Source organism: Scyliorhinus torazame, chromosome 3 (assembly GCF_047496885.1).
Source record: "Scyliorhinus torazame isolate Kashiwa2021f chromosome 3, sScyTor2.1, whole genome shotgun sequence".
NCBI classification, from domain to species: Eukaryota; Metazoa; Chordata; class Chondrichthyes; order Carcharhiniformes; family Scyliorhinidae; genus Scyliorhinus; species Scyliorhinus torazame.
Genome location: NC_092709.1, coordinates 336,527,134 through 336,548,669, shown reverse-complemented (window position 1 = coordinate 336,548,669; position 21,536 = coordinate 336,527,134). Strand labels below are relative to the sequence as shown.

Sequence of the window (21,536 nt, the reverse complement as noted above, 5' to 3'; positions counted from 1 at the left end):
AAATAAAACCAACTCGAGGGGGCGAAGGAAACATCAAAAAAAAACAGCAAGAAGTGGCCACAACACCTGGCCGAAAGAAAAAAGAGTCGGGGTGACATGGGTGGGGGAAGAGGAAGATTAAAGGGGTTTGTAAAGGAAAGCAAAGGGGAGGTAGAATGAATGAGTTTTTTTCCAATAAAATTGTGAAGAGAGGGTGACACTTACTTTGTCCTTCTCTACAAAGTCCACGAACGCCGTCCTCTCGATCTCTACAGGTTGACCCTGCCGGTCATATAGAGCCAACACGAAGTGGAAGAAGTTGGATTTGCGGAGGTTGGAGGGCGGCTGTTTCTCAAAGTGTGACCGGGCTAAACCGACCCCACTGCGGCAGGAGGAGGAGAAGGGGAGGGTAGGTGGGGAGAGAAACCACAACACACAAAGCTCCGGTTAAATGGGACAACATTTTGTTCGGTGTGTAAACCCGCATCTTAAAACAATCGGAAGAAACAGCGAGAGAGAAATAGAGGGGAACACCTGAATGAGTGACAACTTGTGGGAGGCACAACTTTAACCCAACCCTCGGTGCAGACGAGTTTGGAAAATGGGATTAAAAGTTCAGGGAGGTTATCAGCACCTTTGCCGGGGGACAAGGACGGGCTTGTTGGTAGCTGCAGCCGGCACTTATGGTTGTGGCACCCATTCCTGCACACTGGGCCGGGGCGCAGAGGGGTTGCTTGTAAATTAAAAGGAAGAAGTTTGAAGAAGATAAAGGGGAAGAACGCAAAACGTGTTTTTAAAAAAACTTTGCGCGTGTCGTTTTGCAAGTGCGGATACATTTTTGCTGTAGCAAAAGCTGGTTGCAATGCAAAAGATGGGAGAGAGTTAAAGGAGAAATTGAGGAAGAGATAAACTAAAAGGGGGGAAAATAGAACCCTCCATGTGAAACGTTATGTTCGGGATTTTAAATTATCCAGAGTCAGGAGAAGTGAAGACGGGAAGGATGAGGAAGGGAGGAAGGAAAATTAAACCAGAAAATCCCAATGAAATTTGTAGAAATCAGAACGAGAGCAGCCGCAATGTTATTGTTAAATGTTGGGATTTTTGTTTTCACCCAGTTGTGAGAGAGATGGGGGGGGGGGGGGGGAAATCGGGGAGAGAGAGAGAGACTGAAAGTTTTCTAAAACATGTTCCGAGGGAAGTGGCCCAGGTCTATTCAAAAGTGACAGCTTTTAATAATCTGGCCAAAAGATGGAGAGCAAAGAGAGAAAGGGGTGGAATGAGAAACGGGAGGGGAGAGAGGGAGGGAGAGAGAAACAGAGGGAAGAAAGATAAGACGCGGACAATTAGAGGAGGCAAAGGGATGGAAAGGAAAGAGAGAGAAGGGAGAAAAAAAAATCAGGAAAAGACGGAAACAAACGAAGAAGAAACAACAGCAGAAAAGAGGGGGGACTGGGGCAAGGGGGAAAGAGAAAAGGGGCGAAGGAGAGAGTAGATAGAGAGAGAAAAAGACAACGCGTGGAAAAATAACGGTGAAATCCCGGACTGAACGTGTATTTTTCACCGGACTAATAGATTCTTGTTCAGAGGACAGAGCAAAGGGGGCGAACGCGGTGCAAAGTGCCAGAGTTAGGAGCTGCTGGTAAGTGGGCTGGGGCACGTGAATTGGAGGGGGACAACTCGGTAACTGGGACATAGAAGAAAAATCGAAGCAATTGTAAAGCGCACCCTCCCCTCCCCAAGAAGGTATTGAGGCTCCGCACACTAACCTCTGAGCCGCAGTGTTTGCGTCCAATATCCCGCCCGACTGCATCCAGGAACGGACAGAGTTCATCCCAGCAACCAAGGGCTCTTCTTTCATGGTTATCCCGGCTCTCGGAATGGTTTCTTGAATGGCAAACATCAAAGCAGCCTTGGTTGTTTGTCTGTCTGCCTTGTTTGTTTGTTTGTTTGCTGTCTTGTGTTATGCGTTGTGCTTCCAAGATAGACACAATAGTTAATTCCGGGAGATTTCCCCTTGTTTGTATGTGTTGTGTGTGTGTGTGTGTGTTGTGTGTCTGGCGGATCAATTTCACTGAAAAGCTTCGCAGGATTTCGCTGTCTCTCCGCTGGGCATAACAGATTCTCCCCGGAGCAGTCAATTGATCTGTCTTCACTCCCCCCACCCTCCCCTTGATCGGAGATTTGTTGCTGGCACTTGGGAGAATTGCTCTCACTGAGAGATCCGCATGTTGCCTTTCTCCTCTTGAAGATAGATCTTCCAATTCAGCTGAATAAAGTTGAAAGCGGCGAGAGCAGCAGAATGTGATATTTGTGCATTTAAAGAGAGAGAGAGAGAGGAGAGGGGTAGCATGTGAAAAAGGAATCGACAGCTCCTGGTGGTCGCAGCGTTGCGAATAGTGATATCCATATACGAGCCCAGAAGCTGAGGAGGGTTTTTTCTGTTTGCTTGCCTCTCCACCCCCCCCCCCCCCCTCCTCCCCCTCCTCCTCCCTCCCCAGGGGGAGACGAGCCTGGTTTTGGAGATCTGCAATTGCCTCCTATCCCCTTTCTCCCTCTCCCTCCACCCCCACCCCCCCACCCCAGCCCCCTCCCCTCCCCTCCCTCCCTCCCTCCTCCTCCTCCCCGAGTCTTTGTGTCTCTGCTATCCCAGAGGAATGTTACCTTCTCCCGGGCTTGCCAACTCTCCCTCCCTCCCTCCCACCCCGGGGGAGAGAGAGAGAGAGAGAGAAGAGGCAGAAAGAGAGACACACACTAGCTGCCTGTGATTGACAGCCGGGAGGTGGGACCTGTGCACTCCAAATTTGGACATCTTCATTTAAATCTCTCTGGCTGACTCCATCCAGGATTGGCTTAGAGGTTGGGGCGGGTTTGGGATGATGACATCGCTTTCCACAATCGTCATCACGCCCCCCCCCCCCCCCCCCCCTTTCCTCCACCACCGCCAGTTCCAGATTTTTTTAAAAGTGTGAAATCCCAGGTAATAATGTCGCTTTAACTCTTTGACAACCGGCTAAATCACTGTGGAAGGTCTTTAACAACCACTGTTCTCCGAGGGGCTGCTACCCGCGTTAAACCCCCTGGGACCTTGTGCTAAATCCCCAAGTATGTGTCACTGTGCGTGGCAAAGTGCAACATGATCCATGTGCACAGATTGAACAGAATTGCACTCCCTGGAAGGAAAATGTTGGAATGTGTGAAATGTTCCCATTCCTGAATTGAAGTTCATTCGAGTGCATCATGAATCACATCTGCAGAAAACGTGAATTTCGTTGTACTTCACCGTTATCACAATTTGAAATGTGTTTCTAATGTGTCTAAACCTGTGTCTAAACATGCTCCTTCGTGGAGCAGCCCCCTTCACAATGAGCTCACTGCAGCGAGTTCCAGCAGTTGACAATCCTTTATCAATAAGGCGCATATCTTGGCGAGGAGAAAATGGACATCTGCTCGAGTTGGTACCGAAGCTCCAGAAAATGGTTTGCCGCCCTCCTAACTGCAAGCTCGGACAGCAAGAGCAATCTGTACTTTCTGAAAAGTTATTTAACGTAAGCTGTTTGGGGAGCTTTCTGGACGAAAGACTGTATTTCTAACATGTCTGCCACAATCACACGGATGCTCCCACGTACCGGTTCGCAGAAGAAATAGGAGAGGTATGTACGAGGGGACTTGATAGGGTGGATAATAGGCGGATGTTTCCACTTGTGTGTAGGGGGGGGGGGGGGGCTAGAACTAGAGCACATTTAAAAATAAGAGGTCTCCCTTTTAAGGTTGAGATTAGAAATTATTGTTCTTAGAGGGTGATGAGTCTGGAATTCTAGAAGTAGGCCATTGAGCCAGAAGACAGAGGAGCAGAATTAGGCCACTCGGCCCATTGAGTCTGCCCCGCCATTCAATCATGGCTGATATTTTCTCATCCCCATTCTTCTGCTTTCTCCCCATAACCCCAATCCCTTATTAATCAAGAACCTATTTACTTCTGTCTTAAAGACACTCAGTGATTTGGCCTCCACAGCCTTCTACGGCAAAGAGTTCCACAGATTCACCATCCTCTGGCTGAAGAAATTCCTCTTCATCTCTGTTTAGTCTGAGATGGTGTCCTCTGGCTCTAGTTTTTCCTCCAGTGGAAACATCCTCTCCATGTCCACTCTATCCAGGCCTCGCAGTATCTTGTAAGTTTCAATAAGATCCCCTCTCATCCTTCTAAATTCCAGCGAGTACAGACCCAGAATCCTCAACCGTTTCTCACACAAGTTCCAGGCATCATTCTTGTGAACCTCCTCTGGACCCTTTCCAAGGCCAGCACATCCTTCCTTAGATACGGGGCCCAAAACTGCTCACAATACTCCAAATGGGGTCTGACCAGAGCCTTGTACAGCCTCAGAAGTCTCAGACTCATCAGGACAGCCCCTAGATCCTGGTCTGCCATTTGATAAGATCATGGCTGATCTGCTGATGGTCTCAGCTCTACTGACCTGCCGGTTCTCCATAAGCCTTGAATCCCTCGTGGATAAAAAAAAAATCTGTCAACCTCAACCTTGAAGATATTCAGTGCCCCAGCACTGCTCCCTGGGGACCCTCTGAGAGAAGAAATTCCTCCTGATCTTTGTCTATGTCTTAAATTGGAGATACCTCATTCTGAAACTGTGCCCTCTGATTGTGGGATTTCACAATGAGATACTTTTGAAATATTGTTCATGCTGTGGTTGGGGAACCCGTAGAGGTCAATTTGTACACAGCAAGATCCCGCAAACAAAAGTGTGATAATGGCAAATAATCTGTTGCTTAATGATGTTGATTGAAGGGTAAATATTGGCTGGGATACTGGGGACAGTTCCCCTTGCTATTTCTCAAGATAATGCTCTAAGTATTGTTCAAAGACACCTGAGGTGGCAAGTGGTGCTTTGGACATCTCATCCAGAGGACAGCACATCCAACAATGCAGCACAGGAGTGTCAACCTACATTTTGGTGGTCATGTCAGGGAGCAGGAGTTTAGCCAACAACCTTCTAACATGGAGGCAAAAGGGTTAGCCAGCTGTGCTACAGCAGATATTGTCACTAATGCCAGGTGAAATGCATTTTCCATGTTTCATTGTCTTCAAGGGGAGGTGGTGGCATAGTGGCATTGTCACTGGACTAAACCAGAGACCCAGAGTAATGCTCTGGGGACCCAGGTTCAAATCCCGATGGTGAAATTTGAATTCAATAAAAAAAGAACCTGGAATTAAAAGTCTAATGATGACTATGAAACCATTGTCGATTGTCGTAAAAACCCATCTGGTTCACTGATGCCCTTTAGAGAAGGAAATATGCTATCCTTACATGTGACCTACCTGTGACTCCAGACCCAGAGCAATGTGGTTGACTCTTAACTGCCCCCTCAAGGGCAATTAGGGATGGGCAATTAATGCTGACACAGCCAACATGGACAGCCATGTCCCATGAACGAATAAAAAAAACTTCAACAGAGTTACTGCATTGAAACAAGCTGCCTCCTCCCACCCTACTTCACCTAACCCTTCAAACCAGCATATCCGATCCACATCAACATCCGAGTAATCGTGGTGAAGTATTTTTGCGTAGCTGAAAAAAGTTACATGCTGTAGAAGCTTTTCATCTTACACTCATCAGGACAGATGCAAGAATGCCAAATTTCAAAGGGAGAAACAATTTATACTGCACGAGAGAAGGGTTGCTGATTGGCTGGTAAGTCAGCTCTAATTAGTCGAGACATTGCCATGGCTATTGTTCCCCCAAGCTTTTGTTTATTCAAAGATGTGCAATTTCTGGACATATTCCTTTTGCCTGCCAAGGACAGGTTCCTCCATGAGAATATATGTGGCTTACGGCAAGCATAAGTGAGCTACATTTGCCAGCCCGACTGAACTCATTGCCGCAGAAGGCTGTGGAGGCCAAGTCACTGAGTATCTTTAAGATAGAGATAGATAGGTTCTTGATTAATCAGGGGTTATGGAGGGAAGGCAGGAGAATGGGGTGAGAAACATATCAGTCATGATTGAATCGCAGAGAAGATTCGATGGGCCGGAGGGCCTAATTCTGCTCCTATATCTTATGGTCTATTATAATCTTGAATTGGTCGTAGTATAATTCGTAGCACACTGAGGATTGTTTAGCAAATGCTACCTAATCATTTGCACCTTTTTATTGAAATAAATAAAGGTTTGGGGGCAAGAGGGAATGTGGGGAAATGGGCAATCTGGAATGCACATTGCCTGGGAGCGTAGTTGAGGCAGGAACCCTCACAATCTTTAAAAAGTATTTGGATGAGCACTGGAAATGTCATAACATTCAAGGCTTTGAGCCAAGTGCTGGGAAGTGGGATTAGTGTGGATTAGAGTAGTTCTTTGTAGTTGCAGGCTTGATGGGCTGAAGGGCCTCTTTTGTACTGTATGATTCTATGAATAGCTTCCTGGCACATTCACCCTGCGAATGTCTCGACCAATCAGAGCTGACTTGCCAGCCCCCTTGTCTCATGCAATACAAATTGTTGTCCCCTTTGAAATTTGGCATTCTTCCACCTGTCCCAATCAGTGCAAAAGAAAAAAAAACTTCAACAACAGGTCTCAGCAACTCATGTTCTCTACTGCCAAGTGACCATGAAGTTTTTTTAAGACAGAGTACGCGAAATATTAGACGCTATAATTCAAGATGCATCTTGATACACAAATGGGCCCAGCCTGAGTACGGACAGCAGATTCTCTTGTCAAAAAAGGACGTCACAACAATAATAATAATAATGATAATCTTTATTAGTGTCACAAGTAGACCTACATTAACACTGCAATGAAGTCCCTGTGAAAATCCGCTACTCGCCACACTCTGGCGCCTGTTTAAGTACACTGAGAGAGAATTCAGAATGTCCAATTCACGGGACTTGTGGGAGGAAACCGGAGCACCCGGAGGAAACCCACACAGACACGGGGAGTACGTGTAGACTCCACACAAACAGTGACCCACGCCAGGAATTGAGCCCGGGTCCCTGGCACTGTGAAGCAACAGTGCTACCTGGTACTGTGATACCATGCCGCCCTTTGTGAATCTTTGGCGACAATCGGTAATTTCATGATCACTTTAACGGACACCAATCTTTTATTTCCAGATTTGAAGTGGATTATTACACTTGCTTTCAATGAAGGTGTGGAGTGCGTTGACTAGCACATGACGATATGTTTCAGGACAGCTCAGGGACTGAGTTAAAGGTGCACAACTTCTCAGATGGGACCTGGAGGTCCTGGTGGGAGATTGTGCTGAGCAGGAGAGATGCCAAGTCCCCATCGAAGGGAAGGATGCCATCCGTTCCTCCTCACCCTCCTTCAACTCTCTCTCTCTCTCCTGCAGCATCTGGCACTGCCCTGCATTTCCTGGCCTCCTATTCCTCATCTCGATCAAGAGGGACCCTGTAGCAAGATGTCCATGAGTGAAATCTCTATTTTTCCTGGTGATGACTACAAGCACTTGCTCATTTTAGGTGAAATTCTCAGAGAATTTCTACAATAAATGTAGATAGTCTATCAATGATGCTGTGATAAATTGTCCCAGAAAGCCTCCCAACTGTTTCTCTGCTCCTCTTCACAGATTCAGCAGCAATGGCCTTGAAATGGTGAGTACCCCTTTAAGGAATGCAAACTCCTGTTTAGTCCTAAACAGCTGGTCACTATTAGCAGAGGGCATTGGCTGAAGTTTTACCACCGAGCTGCCATGCAGCCTCTTTAATGAGCGCTGGCAGGAATTTGAACTGGAAATCAATTCTTTAACAAGCTGGTCTGGTGCAGGCTGCAATCCCTTCATCAAGATCATTGTGTACTAAATGCTGGCAAAACCAACATTTCAGCTTAAGATTCCTGGCCATCTCTTTACTTCTATAGCGCCTGAAACGGTCAGTGAAAATTGCCCGATATTTCTAAATTTCACATTCTGTGGATTATGAATCCAGTCCTCTGAAGAAGAAGCATAGCGGACTCAAAACGTTAACTCTGTGCCTCTCTCTCCACAGATGCTGCCAGACCTGCTGAGATCTTGCAGCATTTTCTGTTTTTATTACCTCTGCTTTATGAGTTTGTCAATATAACCACTGCACCCATACCAACTTAGGCATAGAGTCATGGTTTTACAGCACAGAAAGAGGCCCTTCTGTCCATCATTATTGACCCCCCCCCCAACTAAAGGGAAATGTTTTTTCCCATCTACCCTATCTTTGTCCTTCATAATTTTGTACACCTCAATCCGCCCCCCCCCCCCTCCCTCAGCCTTCTCTGCTCCAAGGAAAACAACCCCAGCCTAACCAGCCTCTCTTCGTAGCTTAAACGTTCCAACCTAGGCAACTTCCTGGTGAATGTCCTCTGCACCCTCTCTGTTGCAATCACATCCTTTCCATAGTGTGGCGACCAGAACTGCACACAGTGCTCTAGCTGTGTCCTAATGTGTGTCTTGTACAGCTGCATCATAACCTCACTGTGCATATATTCTATGCCTCGGTTAATAAAGGCAAGTATCTCATATCATAGAATTTACAGTGCAGAAGGAGGCCTTTTGGCCCATCGAGTCTGCACCGGCTCTTGGAAAGAGCACCCTACCCAAGGTCAACACCTCCACCCCATCCCCATAACCCAATAACCCCACCCAACACTAAAGGCAATTTTTGGACACGAAGGGCAATTTATCATGGCCAATCCACCTAACCTGCACATCTTTGGACTGTGGGAGGAAACCGGAGCACCCGGAGGAAACCCACGCACACACGGGGAGGATGTGCAGACTCCGCACAGACAGTGACCCAAGCCGGAATCTAACCTGGGACCCTGGAGCTGTGAAGCAATTGTGCTATCCACAATGCTACCCTGCTGCCTGTGTTTTTAACCACATTATCTACCTGTCCTGTTGTCTTCAGGGATCTATGGACATGCACCCCAAGGTTCCTCTGATCCTCTGTACTTCTTAGCATCCTACTTTTCATCGTGCAAGCCCTTGCATTATTAGTTGCATTATATATTATACATAAATGCTGACCTAGCCAGCAACGCCCACATCCCATAAAATGAATTTTAAAAAATACACCAAAGTCAAGCAATTTAATAGGAGTCATGGTCATCAGTGGAAATGAGTGTCGAGCAAATTTGAAATGAATATGAGGAAGATTGGTGGAGTTTGTGTGTGGCGTGGGGGAGGGAGGGGGGGGAGTTTCCTCGGGGCTCTCCTTGCTTGGTCTCAAACTACGACAGGAGTCATAAAGATCTCCATTAGCATGAGGATAGAGCTGCAGAAATGCAGGGTGGCCAGCAGTGCAGTGGGAGAAGAACAGAAATGAAGAAGTTCAATTTGTACGCATGCATACTTTGTCTCACAGAAAAGACCGACAACGCTCCAAATGATGGCAGAGTTAACATAGTGATGGGGCAGTTTTCTGATGTTGTGCAGCTTCTTTTCAAAGTTGACAGCCTTGACTCTTACCTCTGTGTCAAGAGATGGCGGGCTCAAGTCCCACTCGAGTGGCTTTGAGGTCAACCTAGGTTGACACTTCAGTATAAGACCTTGTGATGAGCAAGTTGGCTGCAGAACCTCTGAGATTTAAAGAGTGGCTACACTTCAAAAGTACCACATTGACTGTAAAGTGCTTGAGCATATCCTGAGATCGTGATGAATGCTCCATAAATGTAAGTCTCGTTGTTTAATAATAATCTCTTATAGTCACAAGTAGGCTTCAATTAAGTTACTGTGAAAAGCCCCTAGTCGCCACATTCCGGCGCCTGTCCAGGGAGGCTGGTACGGGAATTGAACCCAAGCTGGTGGCCTTGTTCTGCATTACACTGCCCACTGTGCCAACCTGGCTTTCTCTGATCAAACTCAACTAAGAAAGGCCTTCCCCTGTCAAATCCTTCCCACATGCCCAGAGTCACACACCATCTGCACTTTACCCTCTAGTTGACTCTGATGGGGAGGAGTCTGCTGTCCACCTCCTTGTGGAAGGTCGGGAGAGAGGTGAGGTGGTTTTTTTGAAGCTCATCCTGAGCAGCTGCATGCTCTAAGGGCTGTTCCCAGGATACATACTGAGATAAACATTAAATATTATTGCACTTTGTGTGATAGCCATTTTGAACTGTTTGTAATGTTCTTTCCGATATTTTACGACTAAAACATATCTTTGGGAAGAGAAAAAAATAACTGACCTATTCAGATGATCCATCTGAAACCTGCTGATCCTCCAATGTAAAAGGTTGTCCACGGTCGAGTATTGTAGAGTGGCACACACCAAGGTCCTCGACTAAGTGCTGAATATCGCACTGAAAGATTGAGGCAGCCACTGCAGAAGGGCGGTGGAGAGAATTTGCTGTCTAAACGCATCTCTGCCATGATACAGCAAGGGGTTGGAAACTGTATAGGACCCCACAGGATACATGTATGATAAGGAATGTAGATTGTAAACATCAAGAGTACTGAAATTGCATTGAGACATTTCAGAGCGAAACAGGCTGCATGGAGGAAAAGTTGAATTTTATTGCATTTCCTGTAATATTCAATTGAAAATGTTTTGGAAAGTGCTTTTTTTTTTACAAATTTCATGACTAAATGCAGTTGTATCAGGGGAAAAATATTAAATCAACCTATTCAAGCTAAGGTTGTTAAGGTTGTGAAGCCACGATATCAACATTTACTAGACAGGTGAATTGAAAAAGGCTGATTGGCCTCTTGTCAAAGATGTCAGCCTCGATGCCTGCCTCTGAGGCAGGAGGGTGTGGTTCAATTGTCCCATTTAGTGACCTGAACACCAAGCGTGGACTGATAGTTTGGTGCAGTACTGAGACAGTGCCCTGCTGTCAGAACAATTTCCGAACATGGGATCGCCGTCCTGAAGTGTTAACTCTGCTTCTCTCCCCACGGATACTGCCTGGCCTGCTATGTGTTTCCAGTACGGTCTGTATACATGTATGTGCCCGTTTATTTCTTCACTTTCCTTGTTTATCTGATATACCCAGGGATACATCTCTCAACAACTCTTGCTAAACGTGACGGCTACAGCCATGGTCAAGCCACAAAGCACATTCTAAGATCTTAGTTTGCATCAGATAAGTCATTTTAATGTTTTCCATTTTTGCTTGAGATTTTTATTGATGTTTTGGGGATTGCATTCTGCAATTCCAGCCATTGGTAGTCAGGGCTGCTGGTTTAACTGTGACTAGATAAATTGAACTCCATTTTACGTGCCGGGGAATTTTACTGATCTTTGGAGGATTGCATTCCACAATTCCAACCTTTCTGCCTGCGGAAACTGAAAATCCGTGGCACATGATTATAATTAGTATTAATAAAGATTTTTTTATCATTAATAATGTATAGTTTTGATATGCTAATATTACTTACAAATCTGACAGCACCAGTTGTGGTTAATTAATGAAAAAAGTGGATCATTAACAGCAACATGTAATAATACTTGTGAATTATTAATCATTGGCAAGGGCATCATTTCAATATCAGAGAGTGGAGCTGATTATATTAATTATCAGAAGGGTTTTTAGTATTGGAAAGAGTGAAAGAGAACAGAAATTACACAAGCTGAAACTAGTTTTCACCACTGCAAACTGCTCAACCAGCAACACTTCTGTGAGTAATGATGTTTTTAGCAATGCATGTTAGTTTACTAATCTATTGACCTGGTTTGGACAAGTAAAGTGTTAACACATACCAGGAAGGTTCTTAATTGGTACAATAATATTAAATGCGAGGAGATTATACAATTCCATGATCACGATTGTTTGCCATTTAGATTGTGAGGAGGTGTTTAAATATTGCTTATTAATGAAGTAAAATTTTAATTGAGATGCACAACTGTTTACTTTCCCAGTAGAATACTTCAAGTGATTTCTGACTGGTTAAAGCAAATAATTACAGTCTGCCTTCCATGAATATAAGTTCACTGGAGCATTGTCAAACAAAATTTGATGCCAACCCCCATAAGGGCATGACCGAGACCTTGGTCAAAGACGTAGATTTTGAGGAGTGTCTTAAAGAGGGAAGTAAACCTTCACGTCTCGTCCTTCTCACCCTGTCTGCCTTCTTTGACTTGGTTGGCCGTATCGTCTTCCTCACATGCCTCCCTACTATTGTCCATCTGAGCGGGACTGGTCCCATCGGGTTTCATTCTCATCTAACTAATTGTTGCCAGAGAATCACTTTTAATGGCTCCACATTCTGCTTCTGCACTACTTCTTCTGATGTCCCTCCAAGGATCGATCGTTGACCCCCTCCTATTTCTCATCTACATGCTGCCCCTTGCTGACATCCTCCAAAGGCACAGTGCTAGTTTTCAATGTACACTGATGGCTCCTAGCTCTACCTTGCCATTGCTTCCAACACCTCCACTATTGCTAACCTATCAGACTTCTGGTACTGGATGAGTAGCAATTTCATCCAATTAAGTAATGGGAAAACTAAGCTCTTGTTTTTGGCCCTCTTCTAGGCAACAGTTTGAGATTAAGCCAGTCTGTTCAAAAGCAGAATGTCCCTGAGATAAACTTCCCCCCCCTTATGTTAGAACCATTGCTAACCATCTCTGTGATATCACTCCTGCAGCAACTCATCGAATCATAGCATCTGCAGAAGGAGGCCATTTGACCCATCAAGTCTGCACGGATCCTCCAAAAGAGACACCAGTCGCCATAAGGAGAAGACCAAAAGCTTCTGTTCATAGCGGTAGTTTTTATGGAGTGTCTTAAAGGAGGAGAGAAGTGAGGAATTTCACACAGAATAACCTGTGAAATATTTTGGATGTTGCTCTTTCCAATACTTCCATTTTACATCTTCTTTCCCAAGAGAAACAATGGCATAATACACAGATTGGTGCAGATTGGACAAGGAGGAGGGAATTAAACAGCGCTGTAACATGGTGGGTTGAACTGTTTTAATTGGTTAACTTCTTGAAATACCCTCAGCACCCTCATTGTTTCTAAACCTTGGCTCCTTCACATTAGTTAAGTTGGACATGGGCCTATAAGGAAATGGTACGCATCCCATTTTGGACAAATACTACATGTATGCATTTCTTAACAGATACGCTCAAGGATCTCACACATCATGATAGGTTCCTTGTATCAGGCACCTTTCTTGACCACTGTTTGTTTGCTATCATCTGATCCTATGGTAGCCTTGGCTCGATGGCAGCACTCCTATCTCCGAGTTGGATGGTTTGAATCCTGTTCCTGGAAGCTGATCATATAATCTAGGCCCACACTTCAGTACAGTACTGAGGGAGCACAGCTGGCAGGTTATGTCACATTATGGCTGAGAGCTTAAACTGAGGGTCCGCCTGCCCTCTCAAGTGGATGCAAAAGATCCCAGGGAAGTTCCACTTGTGTCCTGGCCAATAATGCCGCCTAAAAAAAATGTTTATTGGGTAATTTATCTTACTGTTATTTGCAGGACCGTCCTGTGCATCAATTGACTTGTTTTTCTTACACAGCAGCAATGATCACACATCAAAAGTATTTAATTATCACTAATGCGCTATGGGACATCCTGTGGGTGAAAATCTTTCTTCTGAGAATAATAGGCAGAATAATTTATGAGAAAGTGACAGAAATATTAATATATCAGAGACTTATTGATCAAATAATGTAGGGGATCATTAAATGTGGGACAGTGTCTGAGAGGAACATGCTGACAGAATGGAAGAAAGTTACATACAGAACAATATCGGAGAGAATTACAAAAGGTGTAACGTGTGAACGAGCTCAGACAGAATAGTGTACGGGAGGAAGACAGAGACAGAGATAGATTTATATATAACCTATCGGAATTGGTATTAAAGTGAGGCGGCATGGTGGCGCAGTGGTTAGCAGTGCAGCCTCACTGAGGACCAAGGTTCGACCCCAGCCCCGAGTCACAGTCCGTGTGGAGTTTGCACATTCTTCCCGTGTCAGCATGGGTCTCACCCCCACAATCTAAAAAGATGTGCAGGGTAGGTGAATTGGCCACGCTAAATTGCCCCTTAATTAGAAACAAAATGAATTGGATACTCTAAATTTATAAAAATAAAAAAAAGGATCTGGTATTGAAGTTGTTCCACACTGTGTTTGATGGGGGTTATGTTAATTTTGGCCTTTTTGTATTCCCGATTTGAATTGCTCCACCATAGCAGCAATGCCTGGGCCCTAAACTCTGGAATCCCCTCCCTAAATCTCTCCCCTCTCTACCTGGTGAAACCCATCTTGGTAATCGAACTAAAATCACATGACTGCGGATGCTCTCCATTCATGTGGCTTGGTTTCAATGTCTGTTTGATGAATCTCCTGTGAAGCATCTTGGAATGAGCCACTACATTAAAGGGTGCTACATAAATACAACATGTTGTTGATGTTCTAATCCTTGTTACTTCCAGGAGCCAAGCAATTTAGAAACCTTGGCCAGTATTCTCCAGCCGTTGTGATTCACTGGTCGCGATTTTCCCACGCCGCGAGGTATGGGAGAATCGCCGTTCGTGTATTTTTCTGATGCCGGCAGGCGATTCTCCGAGGAGCAGAGAATCGGCGCCATATGAGCTGGCGCGTTTGGCATGGCGCCGGTCGCGGGCCGCTGTCCGGGGCCGGGCCACCAATTCTCCGGCCTTGATGGGCCGCGTGGAAACGGCAGTGCCCCGCCGCCGCCGTCCACACCTGCTCGCAGCCGGCGGGAACTCTGCACACAGGGTCGGGCTGCAGCCTGTGGGGCGGGGAAACGTGCTCCTTCACCGGGGAGGGGCCTCCGATGGGCTCTGGCCCGCGATCGGGGCTCACCGATCGGCGGGCCGGCCTCTCCCCCCCGGGGATACTTTGTTGCATTTCTGGCCCCAGAACATCCGCGCCATGTTGCATCGGGGCCAGAGCGTTCCATGAGTCTACCGCGCATGCGTCAGTTGGCGCTTCGCCACTGCATGCGCGGGTTGGCGCCGCCCCCAGACCACGCTAGGATGTAAGGCTGGAGCGGCGTGAATCGCTCCAGCGCCGTGCTGGCCCCGCTACTGCCCGTGCCCATTTCGCGCCGTTGTGAAACCTGACGGTATCCACAACGGCGTGGACACTTAGTCCCGTGATCGGTGAATCGCGCCCAATTTTCCCACCAGTAGCGCGCCCCTGCCCAAAGGTATCCCGGCAGCGTGGGGTAACTACAATGGGAAATCCCACTGAGAAGTGACGGGAGGAGAGAATCCCGCCGCCAGTGAATGGTACGCTGCTGGGAAACACGCAGCTGGGTGACGGGAGAATCCAGCGCTTATCAGGCTTACAGAGGTCGAGGAGGATATTGAGGCACTTGAAACCAAACACGAATCTGTTAAAATCGAGGTGTTCGTCAAACTGTGTCCCAATTTAGAACTGGGGCCCATCACCATAACAGCCGGTTAAAAGTCACAGGAAGTTGCATTTAAAGTGTGCAGTTCTGTGGTCAGACTTTACCTTGAGCGATGTCTCCAGTTTCGACCAGGAGGAAATAAGGGAGAAGCTTGGCGCAGAACAAACACTTCAAACCTAAGCCTTGGTGTCACAATCTCTCTCTCAGTTTTGACACAGTTTCTCACTGCCCCAGTCCTCCTCGATCAGCTTCTCGATCGCCTTGTCTCAGTTTCTTCCTGTCTCTCAATCGCTCATTGTCGTTTTACACCCCCTGCCCGATATTATTTGTCACGGAGGATGGTGGAAAGTAAAATTGGGAGTGGTGTCTAACCTGTGGCTAACTTATTGGTTTTCCACTGAGAGGGTTAATTAAAATCGCCACTTTATGTCTCTCACTGTCTTTCTCTATTTCTCAATATCACAGTGTATCTTTGCCTCAGTATCTTTGTCAATGTCTCCATTTCAACATCGGGCAATGTCTCAGAATCTTTATCTCCCACTGCCTGTCTGTGCATCAATATCTCAGTGTCAATTAGACTCTATGCCTCACAATTATTTCTGCCCTCTTTCCCTGTCTGTTTCTGGAGGACCAGTTTTTAAACTCACACAACATTCACTTGTACAGTTAAAAACTCTGTTCGCGAGGCTTTCTGTCAGTTTATGTATCTCTCTCTCTCTGTCTTTCAGCCTCTAGTTTTCTTTCAGTGTCTGTCTCAGTGACTCTCTCTCTCTCTGTCCCTGTCTCTCAATCTCAGTTGGTCTCTCAGCCTGTCTCATTGTCTTTCTGCTGCTGCTTCAGTTTGCCTCTCAGTGTCTCCCTCTTTTGGTGCAACCTCTATTTTCAACCTCCTTCAGCGTCTGTCTATCACTCTGCATTTCAATGTCTCTGCATCTTCCAGTCTCTTGTGTACCACACGATACCTCTCAGCATCCCCCCTCTCTCTCTCCCTTTCGATTCATCTCTCAGTAACAATGACAAATGTTATATTTTTAAGAGATCACTGAAAGCCCAAATTGTCATCTGAACATTACCCACTAAGAGGTTAAGTGATTTCTTACACTCGAAGGTTGTAGGTCCTCGATTTGAAAGAACGCTGTATCTCACAAAACCTCCCTTTGTTTTATTGACCTACATCAATATAACATATTCACACTCCTGTGCAATGCCTGGCTTAAGTCAATGGTAATTGTGGCTTTCGCAACACGGTCGGAACAATGGACACCCAGGGAAGGTGAGATCACATAAAGAATAATGACTCCAAGAGAGGGTTACAGAATGAGTAATGAGGTTTAGAGATAACAATGACTGCCTGTGTGGGAGCATGGTACAGAATAATGAGTGTGTGAGTGGGAATTAGGTAGATAGGAAGAGTTCGGCAAAACAATGGGTTACAGATCAAATGACTATCAGACAGTATAGCCAGTGGCTGAGAGATGGAGAGAGTGGTGACTGCAACATGCATGGGTGCTGTAGAGGGTTAGAGTCCATCTGATTAGATCAATGGACTGCCTCATTAAAGGCTCCAATCCTAAGTCTGAGCATATTTCCAATTGAGTTCCTAAACTTTAATACCACCATTAACACTCCCCTTGTCATGTCTCATGACATCTTTGTCTATCTCTCCTGTGCTCCCGCCTATCCCTGACCTTCTATTCTCCTCCACGCACCCCCTCTTCCCCACTTCCCAGCTACATAGACCACCACATTCCTGCCTCTCTTCAGCTCTGAAGAAAAACACAGTGCCAGATTCTCCGATTCTGAGGCTACGTGAGGAGGATCCATGGCGTTTTGCATGGAAATAGATTGGCGGCGCCCCCTTACTGAAGCTGTGACCAGTGAGGGGCTAGCAGCCGCGCCACGTAAAACTCCTGGCCTCCACAAAATAAACGGCCAAAGAATGTCCGGGTCCGTGGCCGCGCATGCATAGGGTGACGACCTGCAGCGGTCATGCCGTAAAATGTGGCGCTGCCCTTGCGTGGACCCGACCTGCCAGATAGTGCCCACCTGGCCCCCTGCTGCCCCCCCCTGCCCCCTCCCCCTCCCCACCAGTCCACCCAGCCCTCACAGAAGTCCCCCCACCCGGCCAGCGGCATGGCTCCCGCGCAACTGTGACGGCGCTGGACATAGTTCGCAGCCGCCAGGTCGTGTTCCCGCACAGCTGAGACCAGAAGTGAACCGCGCCATTGTGAACTCAGGCCCATTGGGGGCGGAGCATCGGGGGAGGGCCTTCAGGTGATGCGCTGAGGCCGTCCCGACGGCATGCGTCGTGATGATGCTGTTTTGGAGGGGGCGGAGCATACGATGCCTACAGCAAACAGGTACCGCCCCTGATTTCGGTGCCAAAAAGGATCCTCCGCCTGATCCCCAATTACGAAATCAGCATTGGAGAACGGACAATCTTGCTGACAGACTCTTTTTTAAAAAAATTCCAATGAAGGAGCAATTTAGTGTGGCCAATTCACCTACCCTGCACATCTTTGGTGTGGGGGAGAGACCCACGCAGACACGGGGAGACTGCGCAAACTTCACATGGACAGTAACCCAGGGCTGGGATCGAACCCGGGACCTCGGCGCCATAAGACAGCAATGCTAACCACTGCGCAACCGTGCACCCTTGTACTACAGACTCGAAACAGGGCAGCATGGTAGCATAGTGGTTAGCACAATTGCTTCACAGCTCCAGGGTCCCAGGTTTGATTCCCGGCTTGGATCACTGTCTGTGCGGAGTCTGCACGTTCTACCCATGTGTGCGTGGGTTTCCTCCGTGTGCTCCGGTTTCCTCCCACAGTCCAAAGATGTGCAGGTTAGGTGAATTGGCCATGCTAAATTGCCCTTAGTGTCCAAAATTGCCCTTAGTGTTGGGTGGGGTTGCTGGGTTATGGGGATAGGGCAGAGGTGTGGGCTTGGGTAGAGCCGGTGCAGATGCGATGGGCCAAATGGCCTCCTTCTGCACTGTAAATTCTATGATCTATGAAACATTATCTCTGTTCCTCTCTCCACAGCTGCTGCCAGACTTGCTGGGGTTTTCTGGAAACCTCTGCTTTTGTTTCAGTTCCTGGTGGTCAGTGCCTACAGCAGGATTATGCCCAGGATTCAAAAACTAATCGAATCCATTAGAACTCCTTGAAAGTTGTAAAATGCCCCAAGGTGACTCACAGAGAATGATAGGAACAGCCCTTTGTAAGGAGGGTTAGAGACTAGAGCTAATATCTACTCCCCTGTCTACCAAATGCACAATGAGTCTGAAATTAAAGGCACCATGGTCCCCAAAGACCTTAGGCTGGCACTGGGAATTGAACCTGCACTGTCGACTTCATTCCGCATCATGAACCAGCCATCTAGCCAACTGAGCTAAACAACACTGGGTCTACATTGGACATCATTTGCAGAATACAGTGCAAGTGCCGGCTGAGGTTATTCATGAAGACCCCGCCTTCTCAACCTTGCTCCTTGCCTGAGGTGTGGTGATCCTCAGATCATAGAATTTACAGTGCAGAAGGAAGCCATTCAGCCCATCGAGTCTGCACTGGCCCTTGGAAAGAGCACCCTACCTCTGCCCACACCTCCACACTATCCCCGTAACCCAATAACCCCACCGAACCTTTTGACACTAAGGGGAATTTAGCGCAGCCAATCCACCTAACCTGCACATCTTTGGACTGTGGGAGGAAATCGGAGCACCCAGAGGAAACCCACGCAGACACAGGAAGAATGTGCAGACTCCACACAGACAATGATCCAAGCCAGGAATCAAACCTGGGACCCTGGAGCTGTAAAGCAACTGTGCTACCCACTGTGCTACCGTGCTGCCCGTACATCAGGTTAAATCACCAGGAGTCAGCTCTGCCACTCAGAGGGGAAAGCAGCCTATGGTCATCTGGGACTGTGGCAACTTTACTTACATTTCAAAAAAATGTAATCGGCTGTGAGACCCTTTGGGATGTTCTGGGATTGTCTTTCTGACTTTCCTTCCTTATGGAAGCAAAGGGGTTTGTGGAGCCAATACCAAAGAAGATGGTCAACTCAGCTCAAAGCAGTGCACACAAAGGTGAAGCAGAATACTGGAGGATATGGGGCGGGGGGGGGGGGGTGCTCTATTTGACTGGGAAATGTTTTCAAGTCCATGAGAGATTTTTAGAGATGGTTGGAGTTTTATTCCAGTGAGAGACAGGAAGGAACCAAGCAAGGAAATCAGGACAGTAAGACAAGGTGCCAAGGGTGGAATTTTGAAAAGTTTGCAGCTTGAGGAGACGACAGCTCACAAAGTGGGTTTATGCAAGTGACAAGGAACTATTTTCAGATTTAGAGAGGTCCCAGTAAAGAGTGGGAAATACAATACGTAATATGGGAAATATAATTGGTCTACTATTTACGATGTTGATTCAGAATAGGAGAGAACATTATTCTCCATCTAACCTGTGCTGTACCTTATCTTGGGACACTTGATGGGGTAATGTACATGACAAATCAGTGTAGGAAGAGCTTTACACTGAATTTAACTCATGCAATCCCTGGCATGATTGTATTTAATCTACAGCGTAGGCGGAATTTCATTTATTTTCTAGCTTTTGTAGTACCTGTTCTCGGAATGTTTGATGGGGAAGTATAGAGGGAGCCTCACTATATATCTAACCTGTGTAATATCTATCCTAGGAATATTTAATTGCAGAGTATGGAGCTCTTTACTGTGTATCTAACCTGTGTAGTATCTGACCTAGGAATATTTGATTGGAGAGTATTGAGCTCTTTGTTGTGTATCTAACCTATGTATTATCTGTTCTAGGAATGCCTGATTGGATAATGTAGAAGGAATTTCACTCTTATCTAACCCGTGTGGTACTGATCCTGGGAGTGTTTGATGGAACAGTTGAGCGGGAGCTTCACTCTGTATCTAACCTGTGCACTACCCGTCCTGGGTATGTTTGACAGGGCAATATGGGGGGAGCTTCTCTCTGCATCTAATCTGTGCTGAGTCTGTCCTGGGAGTGTTAGGAAAGGATAGTGCAGAGGGTTACACAGTATCTACATGCGCTGGGTATCTTTGATGTGCATTTGTTTGAAAGTTAGGAGCCTATGAATATTATACTCAAACAAATTTCAAAGTTGAAATCATCATCAATAGATTGAAGCTGGATAAATAATTGATAAACCAATAGAGAGAGAAAGGGAAGGAGGTGGAGAGATGATTCTTCATATATATGGAGGATATGTAAACATCTAAAGAAGGGAATAAGTGCATAGTGGTCATGAGCTATCTTACCATATCGATTGATGGGCAGAAGCAGCTTTATATAGAGACATAGATTTATAGAGAGAGGTAGGTATGGAGGTACATAGTTTGATCTAAACCGGGCAGCACGGTAGCACAAGTGGTTAGCACTGTGGCTTCACAGCGCCAGGGCCCCAGGTTCAATTCCCCGCTGGGTCACTGTCTGTGCGGAGTCTGCACGTTCTCCCCGTGCCTGCGTGGGTTTCCTCCGGGTGCTCCGGTTTCCTCCCACAGTCCAAAGACCTGCAGGTTAGGTGGGTTGGCCATGATAAATTGCCTTAGTGTCCAAAAAAAGGCTAGGAGGGGTTATTGAGTTACGGGGATAGGGTGGAAGTGAGGGCTTAAGTGGGTCGGTGCAGACTCGATGGGTCGAATGGCCTCCTTCTGCACTGTATGTTCTATGTGTATTTGAGATCCGATCAGTATATTCAGTCTCAGGAGAGATATAGATGAATTTATATAGATATAGTTACAGGGAGATAGATACAGATAAATGGTTGGGAAAACTCCGATATCAAACTTTTCAAATCATATAACCAGTTGTAGAGTAGAAAAGGGGAACCTTGAACCCGTCAACGTGTGAGCCCCCTTCGTCCACAATCCTGAGCAGTGTCCAGAGCACACCCCTCCTCCTGCCTTCCCCACCGCTTTCCCAGCACGTCTTAACCTGTTGGTTCACAACTGGATCATGTTCATGCCCATCCAGTGATTAAAGCATTGCCTCTGTGTTGGCGGAGTGCTAAAATTCCTTAAGACCTATCCCGGGAACTCGAGCGTATTCCACACACACGTTGGGCAAGCATTGTTTAATTTCCCCATTACTCAGGTCAGAGAAGTGGCTGTGAAGCCTGTTTCAGGATCATAGAGATCGGAGAGAGGGAGGTGGCAGGCGAGTCTCCAACACCTCTAGA

The 21,536-nt window shown here is 46.6% G+C and overlaps 1 protein-coding gene and 1 long non-coding RNA gene across 6 annotated transcripts in view; one reads left to right on the top strand and one right to left on the bottom strand.

Annotated features, from left to right (window-relative positions):
- The window catches only part of LOC140409304 (transcription factor COE3-like), a 782,491-nt gene extending 780,052 nt beyond the window's left edge, over positions 1-2,439 (bottom strand). For all 5 annotated transcript variants that reach the window (XM_072497690.1, XM_072497693.1, XM_072497694.1 and 2 more), the window contains exons 1-2: positions 1,746-2,439; positions 205-361 (exon numbers count right to left, since the gene is read on the bottom strand). In XM_072497690.1, the coding sequence (XP_072353791.1) occupies positions 205-361; positions 1,746-1,879 (291 nt within the window). In that variant the 5' untranslated portion in view covers positions 1,880-2,439. The remainder of the gene's footprint in view (positions 1-204; positions 362-1,745) is intronic.
- Positions 2,440-2,935: 496 nt separating this feature from the next.
- Positions 2,936-14,332, top strand: LOC140409303 (uncharacterized). Its single transcript, XR_011940316.1, has 3 exons — positions 2,936-3,629; positions 7,575-7,599; positions 10,970-14,332. It is a non-coding gene; the product is annotated as an uncharacterized lncRNA (long non-coding RNA).
- The last annotated feature ends 7,204 nt before the right edge of the window (positions 14,333-21,536 follow it).